We start from the raw sequence: 10,819 nt of genomic DNA, 5'->3' as shown, positions 1-10,819 counted from the left end.
GGCCGTACCGACCTTCAGAAAGAATCCAACCTCACTGCCACTCTGCTGGGCACTCGCGCCGTAAACCTCGCCACGACGTTTGTCGTTTGTGATGCAAATGCGTTGGCAACTTTGTTCTCGTTAGCCTGCCGCCGGTCCTGACTGCTCCGTAACCCGAAAGGATTAAAGTCAGACTGACTGTGCAGAGAGGAAGAAGATGAGAAGATCGTAGAATAAAAATAATTCAAAGGAAGAGCGTGTCTGCTGGCTCTGCTGCTGGCCCTGCTGAATTCATTAGTGATATTGTGCTGGGTGTTACTGTCGTTTTTGTTGTTGTTTTGCTTGTGCTGTTACGATACGATTGTATTTTCCTCCTGCCACCTCGCACCCTTTCAAGCGCATTCAATATTCTTAGCAGCGCTTTGACACCAGCTGTCGGTCGAGCACCACTGCCGAGACCATCCGTCTGCACCGAAGCTATCCGATGCTAGCCATTAGCATTGATAAGCTTTTGCTGCCAGGGGCGGCTAGAGGTCCTGCGGCAAAAAGGAATAATTTACAGCAGATGGTGGCCACACGAAGGAGTATTACGTTTTCAATTAACATTCGCCACGACAGCAAAATGGTAATTCCGTTTGCGCCTGGGAAAGGGAAGATGCACCGGCATCGATCGTACCGGCAAAGCCGGGTTTAATATCGTCATGCGAACTGGAGTTATGGAAGGTTATTTCTGGATTTAAAATTGTGCATCTTCCTTTGTGCATCTGCTTTCTGCCTGACAGGGAACATATCGCTCCGGCACTGTGCGCCACGCTGGCCCTCGATAACAAGTACCTCATCAGCGGTAGCGATGATTCGAGCATCATCGTGGCTCTGTTCGATGGTGGGAAGCTGGTAAGTTGGACATGATCTGACGCCATTTGGGAGCTGAGCAGCATTCTAAACGTATTCCACACATTCCACTCACACAAACACTCGTAGGTAACGAAGATCGATCATCACCGTGGTCCGGTCACGGCACTGCACGTCAGCTATCCGAGCGAGGTTCTGGTGTCGTGCAGTCACGATGCAACCGTTTGTCTGTGGTCGCTCGAAAGCTTTAGCCTGCTGAACTGCATCCAGATGTCGCAGCCCATCCTCAACATTCAGATTTCGTGTGATTCTGTAAGTAACGCACCAACACCAAACAACAACCTCGATGGAGGCCCATGGTACTCTCGATGGAGGCGCCTGGTAGTCCGTGTTTTTTTTCTTTTTGTTTAATTTCAAGCTTAGGACATCCTAAACATACGGCTCGTCCGTCCTCATATATGTTAAAAAAAGCTTAGGACATGTGAGCCTACCAAGTGACATCCCTTGATACCCTCCAAACATATCCAGCCCGTGTTGGCTTCTCAACATACTGACACCGTGGCGTGTGCCCTTTTCTGTTGCCATTCCTCTTTCTTTTATCCATTTGTTTTGTCCCAAATCATCGCCACCGTTCATCGTCTGCTTCTTCTCTCTTCTTTCAGACATTCCTGCTGGTGCACTGTGCCGACAATGGGCTGTACCTGCGCTCGCTGACCACCGGTACGGAGCTGCACGCTCTGAAAGGCCACAAATCGAAGGTAAGCAGCTTATCGGGGCAAGGTGGCACTAATCCTATAAATGGGAAATTACGTGGAAAACTTTCCACCGAGCGGGGAGTGCAAAAAGAGAGTTTGAATTTCACGGGCGAGGGTGGCGATGTTGACGGAAGGAAAAGGTGATCGGCAGCGTGGTGACCGGTCCATCGGGTGGACCCTGTGCACACGCGCAGCCCTCACACAGTCCTTTTCTATCCCTTTTCGCGGAAGGTTGTTTTGTACAACTATTTCCTAAGAATCGGGAGAAGGTTTGACCCTTTGGGCCCCCCGGGGTATCTCAGCGAACCGGCGTGGGGTTGATTGCAATAAAAGTTTCAGAAAGTCATTCGTGACCGCTGCTGCACAGATTATTGATGTTGGGCCAATGAGACGGAGAAGTTGAGAAGTTGATGCTGCAGCACAGCATCGCGGTCTTTACATTGTGGTGTCGTTCGTTTGATATTGGCTTTTTTTTTTTTTTTTTTTTTTTTTTTTTTTTTTTTTTTTTTTTTTTTTGTTCAAGGTGGAAATCGTTAAGACGAACTCCAAGGGTACAGCGGGGTGCGACTGCCGCAAACCAGTCCACGAAAGCCCCTGACCTTGGAGAACAGTGTGTGGACTTGCCCAAGAAGCTACCATATGGGCCGTTTGATATTGGCTTCCCCGGAAGCGTCTTGCTGCGAGACGATCGATCTGCCAGGGATGATGTAAACCCGTGGCTGGCAAAATGAGGAAATCGGGTGATTCGTTTGGGTGCATCGATGCAACGGGCCAAACCAGCTTGAGTGCAGCAGATCGATAAGAGATAATGAAAGGAAGGATACACAAGCGGAGAGTTAATGATGGTTTCGTATAATCGCCAAACGATGGGTTATTCGATTTATAATGGATAATTCATGTTTGGTCCCCCGGTTTGGTCGGACGTGTGCCATGCGTGTTGAATTGCATTCCGTGGCGAGCACGTTGTCACGGTACAAAAGAACTAGCATATTGAAAACCCATTACCGGCACAATCCATTAGGAATGAGCCGTTTCACATTAAGCTGCAACATTTACGAAGCTTATCGGGCAATCTGGTTTGCAAATGCGTTTTCGATGATGATTGTATTCTTTTTTCTGTGAAGGTGATAATCGTTTTTGTGGGTTCAATTATCGGAATACGTTTGCATCTCGGCAGTCACTGTATGTAACTTGTGTGCACGATGGCTTAGGAGTAACTGTGAATGTTTTATTTGATGGAAATATTGCTAGCGAATCATATATGAAGGACGCTGGTACATGTTTCTTGCGTACAACCAGCCTAAAACAGCAATTCAACGGTTATCTATTGCCATATGCATGCTCTTCAGAATATTCCGTTTTCAAACACATTTACAGACAGATTTATCACTCATGTTGACAAAACAATTTAAAGAACATCAATTATCATAAGGATTTTCGATAAACTGAATGCAAAGTTTTGTAAATATGCTTGAAGTTTCCTGTTCAATATATCGACAAAATCGTAAACTATTAGTACATCGTTTATTTTTAAAGATTGTATGTTGTAAAATGCATAACAAAGTGATAATTTGTTAATTGTTTGCTGCAATTTTATTGAACAATGTGCAATCGGCATAAGTTCAAATGGACAATAATTCTAGATGAAAAGTAAATTTTTAATAATTATCGTGTACGATTGCAGACCCATTTATTGTATCGGTAAAAAAAAACCCTAAAAGTTTAATGAACTCGGTTTTCGGTTGATTTCTATCTTTTTAAACAACAATGAAAAAGATAGGATGTGGTAACAAATTGATGTACACTTGGTATGAAAAACAACTAGCTTTAGCTTTGTATTTTTACTGCCGTCATTTGAAACGAGAGAAGATTTGCACTTCTCTTTCCCCTCTCAATTTTGACGCAAAGCTGGACAAATCAATGTTTCGCCCGAACAAGCTTTTATACGTTTGGAGCATGTTTTCGTTTCAATGTCGACGGATCAGAGTCATACGAATGCACATTGACTCTTCCCAGTTGAACACACTTTTCACACTATTTGGTGCTTATAATCTTTTCTTTTTTTTCATATATTCTCTCCATTGGACCGACAAGATTTGTATTTCTTTCCAACATAATAACAGTAAAATGTTTAGAATCTGTCATATATTGCTTTTAGCTATAATTGAAATTATTTAGGCTTATTATGCCTCTTCATTTATTTATTAATCAATCAACATTACAAAACTATTTCAACGACTTTCGAATTGAATTTGAGATACATTTTTTGGTGACTAATATTTATACTCAAAACATTCAATATTCTTTTTTAATCACTCCAAATAATCAACAAATCAACTTTGAAGCAATTTTAAAATAATTGTACTATATACTATAAAAGTCCTGGCTCCGCAATCGGCAGTTTCCCCTTGGTATGCTGCTAGCGCCATTTTCCAGACATATGATGTGCTATTAAATTTCCTAACCTCCTCTTTACTACCACCGTCAACAGCTTCACACTTCACACGCAGCAAATGTCAGCACCTCCTGTCACGTGCACAGCGCGACCGATCGATCATCGACCGATACATACCGTCCGTGTTCGAACAACATTCCAACATCGTACGCGTGCGGTAATTGTCTCGTGTCTCTGTCCTTTCCTGCGTCTCCATCGGCCAATAAATATTTACAACCACCGATGAACGACTCACGGGTCATGGTGTCACCGGCAGTCGTTCCGAATTCCGCCGTAGCTGCCACAGTAAATGAGAAATCAATTCGTCATTCCAACGGAGTGGAAGCGACCTGACTGGCTCGCGATTGGCGACGCATGGCGGGTTGCCATGAAACCGTGAGGGTGGATTTGGAATGCCGCATTGACATTCTTTAACCTCGGCCTTGGCGGGTGGTGGTAGAGCGGGGCGTGAGAGTTTTTCCGAAATAATCGGAAACACGCGGTGCTATCAGGCGTCCGGAAACGCGGGAAGAGCATCACCGCTAGGTGATGATCATACCGGCGCTACCATCATCCGAGTTCCGGGGTGTAATCCTGCCGAAAGCTATGAATAAAAGGTGACACCTCGCCAGTGTCGCCACCATGCCACCTTCCAAAATAGCGTACTGTGTGAGCCATGGTATGGATGGTAAGCGCCGCTTCTTTGGTTGATCATTGGCGTTGTCTTTTCGCGTTGTCTGTGCCAAGCTAGGACCGCATATGACATCTCTTCACCGAGACAGAAATGGAATCGAATTTGATTGCCACTCGTACACGCGCACGGAGGACGATGGTGCTAGGGGATTGTAGGCACCCTGCCACTCCACTCGCTCGCTGGCGGCCACCGTATGGAGATGATGATGCCATGAAATCGGATTTAAATGTTATTTCATGACCTGGCACGGTACGGACCGGAGAAAAGGCAAAAAAAAGCGTGCGAGCTTTGAGCGAGTTTCTTTTACCATTCCTCCCGTGCCTTTGATGCTGTCGTTGTTTTGGTTTGAACCACGCTGAACTTATTAACTCGCGAAAGATTCACCAACCACCAACAGCTGGGCGGTATGCTGAGCGCTGGTGGCATCTCACGTCACGTCACGAGCGAGCGAGGCAACCGAAGGTACGTACGAAAGGCGAATGATGTTTACGGAACGCAAGAAGGAGCAAGGAAGGGAATATCGCGAGGGTAAAGAAACACTTTCGGAAGCGATATTGAAGAGCAGCGTACCGTGAAACCGCCTCCCCGCTTTTCTCCCCCGAAACGCTGAGTGTGTCGTCGTGTGATGGCGGAAATTGAATGTTTTTCCAACGGAGCACCAAAGTGCTAAGATGCGGTGCGCAGTTTGACGTGGCTTGAGTTTCGTGCTGTGTGCGAGAGGCGCGACCCGGCTTTTCAGCCTTTGAAATGACAAAGGAGGAGCTAAGGACCGGTCCGTTTTCACTTTTGGAATGTTGGATGCATAAAAAACGAATCGGTAAGAATGGTCGCGATGAGCAAGGAAAAGCGAATTAATGCTAAGGTTCAGTACAGTGCGCGTGCGAATTGGAGAAAGATGTTGGTTGATAAACGATTAGAGTGTGTTGATGAAGGCTTCTGCACGCTTTATTTTTCGATTTCTTCCTGGCATCAAAGCTCGAAAGTCATCTGCGCGATGCTACAAACATTCCAACAACGCATTAACATTCGGTTCATTCAAAGAGCGTACCCCAAAACTTCAAAGCAAAGCTCATACATTCCAGTAACCGTTCTGGACGTGCTCTTTCTGAGCGTCGCACACTCGGATGAACACAAACACACCAGCACACGCTGCGAGCACAAACAAAAGCTGGCATGGCCGACCGGGCGGGTGGTCAGAGCTTTAGAGGGTTACTTTGATTACTTTTATTTTGATGGAAACCGTTTGCGTGGTCGACGAGACAACTCGCCAACATCAAGGAGGGGGAGAGGGTGAGCATCGCTCCGTGACACCGTGCCGAATGATGAGGCGAATTCCAAATGTCTGAAGAAGGGAGGAGACACGATCCACTGTTGTTCAGTTTGGTATTTGGCTGGAGATTGCTGGCTAGGAAATGAGGAAAACGAGGAAGCGAAGGAAGAAATTCCCTATAATGGTAATACCACCCGAAGTGAAGCGTCTCACCGCAAACCAAAGACCAATGGGGTTGGTCGGATTTGCGTGTTGTTTTGGGGGTGGTTGGATGGTTGGTTGGTGATGTTTCGTTTAAGGATTATGTGTTTGATTTTAATTTGATTGCTCCGGGCGGACTCATATTCCCTGCAAGGCAGTGCAAGTGACTGGCATGAATGGAACGAGGAGAGAGCACCCGTTTACTTGCTACCTGTTGCTGATTAGGGGGGGGGGGGGGGGGGGGGGGTTCGACAAAAAGGGCGCACGTGCCCTTTTCAGGATGTGGGCAAAAGGTTCATTATCAGTTGATTTGGGAAAAGATTGAAGGAGGGAGAAGAATACAAGGAATGAGCGCGTTTCATTACAGTTTAATTTAGATTAATATGTTGAGTTAACAGAGATTGATCATATTAGATTCCTTTTGCGGCTGATGCGCTCTTAAAAGTAGATTGGTTGTTTGACCCAATAGTAATGCAAAAGGTACTCAAAACGCAACGAAAGTATCAGCACTTGGTGGACGCCCTTTTCGCTAAAACGTTTTCTGGATTTCAACATTCCCTCGCAGGAAGGACTTTGCTTTTGGACTCGATCGTCAAAGCAAAGGATAGGGCTACAGCGCTCCTAGTAGAGGAGATGAAAAGCGAACGAAAAGATACTGTAGGTCCTGAGGACTTACTTCATCACAGGGCAGCGGAAACCACCAGTCCCAACAATCCCAAGCTTCCGGACGAGGGTAGGACAGAATAAACTCAGCTCGCCTTTGACGCTGGCACCGTAATTCCAATGTTTGCCACAGCCGTTGGCGAAATCTACCGCTTGCACTTTAATTTCCTTTTGAACCATTCCTCTCTTGACCCTTTTCTGTTGTGCTATTCAACGATGGTGCTTTTGAGTGATTACTGCACAAATTCGTGTCCGTAAATTGCTCAGGGTTGACAGAATTCGTTTATTATTTGTTCTGCGGATTCACGGAAGTTGAAGCATTTTTTTCCCCGGGTATGACTGGTTGTGTTTTCTGTATAAATGGAACTTTACTGTGTTCGTGTTAAGAGGAGAGTCCGAGGTACCTAGAAGTGACAGTATTTGTATTGAATGTGTTTTTGGGCTTTCGGAGCGAATCCGCTCCTCTTTTCTGCTTGACCCATTGTTGAATACTACATGAATTTGATTACGAATTTGTTTGTTTTAAAAGCGTTTTCCAAAGCGTCGGTGTGCTTATGTTTTATGTTTTTAATTATGTTTACTGACTGTTACATCCGTAGCCCATATTTGTTTGCTTATGTGATCGGTTGATACACGACGTAACGTTTGCTTAATATCATCAAATGGATTATGCGAAAATCAACAAACAAATCAGGTGTGATGTGAGCACAAAGCCATGTAACCAGTCGTAATCGTTCGAATCAATTGATTACAGCATAGAGATGGTTTATGCTATCCATCGAGTGTGGTGGCTTATGCAATCTGCCTACCTCTCATGTGACCACTCATTATTACTCTGTTTGCTAGTTAAGTTGCATGAAAGTTTTGCTGAATCATTAGGTAGCTGTTCGGATTTATAATACTTTACTCACATTTTTAAATAAGGCGCTCACTGGACCACTACATGTTTTCATTGGCATATCTTTAAATGAGAGAATAATTATAAATATTTGGCCATAACAGCAATTTGATGGAAGATAACAAACCTGAGTTGCGGTGGTTTGGCATTGACAAGATCAAAGCTCTTTCGTTAGGTTGAAAGGGTTTCCACTCGAAATGCTCCAAGGCTTTTACCTTTTGTGGAAGCATTTTGAAGTATGCTGGGCATTATTCTAGCTGACATAATTTTCGAAGTAAATGGCTATGCCAAGCACAGAAAAATGTTTTAATTTTTCATATATTACGATTGTGGTTTGCAACAACAAACATTGAAAACGTTAGTTTGTGGAAAACAGCTTTATAGTCTTCAACACCGATGCGAGTTTTATACGATGAACGCCCCTTTTTTGCTAAATCGGGATCAAATCACTAAATACATGCAGCAATATTAGATATTGTTTATTTTTTCCTCGAATTATCAAAAAAGAATAAATGAAAGCACATTCAAAAGCACGTCGCTCGATACAATCAATCACCGTAGAATTATGTTAAAATATCATTCTTATATGCTTTTTTCCATCTTGTTTTTGTTATATCGACATTTATTCAGGAAAACTAACGGATAGCAGAATGCATCGCTGATTTCCAACATTATTCAAGTCAGAACAGGTTGATGATAAAGTGACAATCAATGACTTCTGCCGAGTTGAGGAATGAATCACGAAAACCACTTCCAAAGTATCTCAAAACAAATTTCTCCCTTTTTCCCACTCCCCACTAGGTACGCGCCCTGTGCATTGCCATGGACAGTCAGCGGGCGATAGTGGGCGGTGAAGATACGCGCGCCCTCATCTTCGACATGCACTCGGGTCGCATGATCCGCTCGCTACCCCCGAACCCAGGCGCCGTGACGGCGGTGTACGTGATGGAGAAGGACGACTACCTGATCACGGCCGGTGGCAACAAGATCACGTTCTACTCGTTCCGCAACGAAGATTCCATCGTCAATTTCTATCCGAAGAAGAAGAAAACGTTGAAGAAGTTCCACCGGAACCGGCTCGCCCTACAGTCCACCTCGAGTCCGGTCATCTGTTTCGATCTGTCCCGTGACTCCACGATGGCAGCGGTCGCTTCGAGCCGTTGCGTCCAGATCTGGCAGCTCAACTCACCGGAACTGACGAGCATTCTCGAGGGCCACACCGCCACGGTGACTTGTGTTACTTTCGCACCGAACTGTGAGCTGATCGCTTCCGGTTCCGAGGACAAATCGGTGAACGTGTGGAGCCTGGCATTGGGTACGGTGACGGCAACGTTCAAGGGTCACACCACGTCCATTACGACCGCCACCTTCATGATGGACTCACGGCGCATCATATCGGCCGACCGGGATGGTTGTCTGTACGTGTGGGTTGCCGATTCCGGTATCGTCCTGCAGAGTGTCCAAGGGCCGCACAAATGCCTCGCGGTGACAAACAACATGAAGTTTGCGGTTTGCACCAATGGTGACAACAGTCTGCGGATCTGGTCATTGACGCGTGAGGACGAAAAGTACAACGTTTCGCACTCGGATGAGATCACGTGCTTCGTGATTACCGCCGATTCGTTGTACATTATTACCGGTTCACGGGACATGTCACTGAAGGTGTGGCAAGCGACGGGCGGTAAGCTGGCGCAAGTGCTGGTCGGTCATACGGATGCGGTCAGCTGTGTGGCGGTGTCCGTCACCACCAAGAGTCAGGTCATCTCCGGTTCGAAGGACTCGAATCTGATCATCTGGGATATACACACGGGAGAGGAGATCCACACGCTCGCCGGCCATCTGGGGCCGGTTACTTGTGTGAAAGTGTCCGCCGATGGAACAACGGCCGTCTCCGGGAGTGACGATAAAACGTTAATCGTCTGGGAGACAAAGCGTGGCCTGGCACTAACCTCACTCCAGCTTCACGTCCAGTTTACGCGTTTCGATATCAGTTTGGAGTGTTCGCGGATTGTGGTGCAGCTGGTGGACAGTTCCTGTCTACCGATCATCTGTCTGCACAACTCACCGGCCAGTTACATCAAGTTGCCGACCTACTCGGCACCGGCACGTGACGTTGAGGATTTGCGACCGGCTGGTCCGAAGCGTCCGGCACGTCGTCTGCTAAAGAAGGAGGTCTCGCTGGATACGTACACGTGGCAGAAGAAGTATGCGCATCTGACCTCCTCGGTCATGATGGCACAGGTAGATGAACGGTTGAAGCGCCGTTTCTCGGTGTCCGCTAGTATGGAGGAGATTTCGAAGTTGGCCGAAGCGAAGAATGTGGAATCGCAGGCGAACCTCGGTCCGGAACAGGCCGCTCTCGCTCAATCGCAGCACTTTGATCAGCTGGAGGCGCTGTGGAACAAGCGATCACCACCGAGGCGCCGATTGAATGCGGTAAGTAGGGCATCAATTGGGGGGAACTAAGGTTAATTTTTATTAAAAGAAAGGTTAAATTTTGATTTTTTTTGTAAAGAAACTATTCAACTTTATTTTTTCAATTGAATATCTGATTAGTTTTTAAGTTTTCAAGCATATTTGGTTATATTTGGGGAAGATTAGTTAATAATTTCATGCATGGCATCAAATTTAGAAAGGTCTGTCTTCAAAACTGTTCTTTTTGTTGTGCCCAATGTAGCCGCGTGATGAGTCATCTGGAATATACTAATCAATATTAATTGCTTAGATCATAAGTCTATCGAGGTAGCCCCGTTTTTGTGGAATTTACAAATTTTCGATTATTGGGAACGGTTTGAAATTGGAAAAGCGATTATACTATGATTGTACCGGATTGATAAAAAATCAAACCGAGTTCGTCGCTTAAATCTTAAGGGGCAAGTCTTTTGATTCGAACCACAGACTGTGTCCATCGTAGCTGCGTGATGGGTAATCAGAAAAATACAAATCGATATTCGTTTGAAAGATTATAAGTTTATCTAGGTAGCCCCGTCGAGATTTTGCTGAATTTCCTATTTTCAATTTTTGGCAGATTTTTGAAGTTGCAAAAGTGATGCTTTTTATCATTTTGCCTAAA

General features: G+C 45.5%; 1 protein-coding gene across 4 annotated transcripts in view; it reads left to right on the top strand.

Annotated features, from left to right (window-relative positions):
* Positions 1-10,819, top strand: part of LOC126574066 (protein qui-1) — a 50,462-nt gene that overhangs the window by 35,806 nt on the left and 3,837 nt on the right. For all 4 annotated transcript variants that reach the window (XR_007608202.1, XM_050234007.1, XM_050234004.1 and 1 more), the window contains exons 16-19: positions 762-873; positions 961-1,143; positions 1,494-1,589; positions 8,548-10,182. Coding sequence is in view for 3 of the 4 variants with exons in the window: in XM_050234007.1 (XP_050089964.1) it covers positions 762-873; positions 961-1,143; positions 1,494-1,589; positions 8,548-10,182 (2,026 nt within the window). In the remaining variant the exon portion in view is untranslated. The remainder of the gene's footprint in view (positions 1-761; positions 874-960; positions 1,144-1,493; positions 1,590-8,547; positions 10,183-10,819) is intronic.

The sequence above is a fragment of the Anopheles aquasalis genome, chromosome 3, assembly GCF_943734665.1.
Source record: "Anopheles aquasalis chromosome 3, idAnoAquaMG_Q_19, whole genome shotgun sequence".
Lineage (NCBI taxonomy): Eukaryota > Metazoa > Arthropoda > Insecta > Diptera > Culicidae > Anopheles > Anopheles aquasalis.
This window is presented reverse-complemented; position numbering and strand designations above follow the sequence as displayed.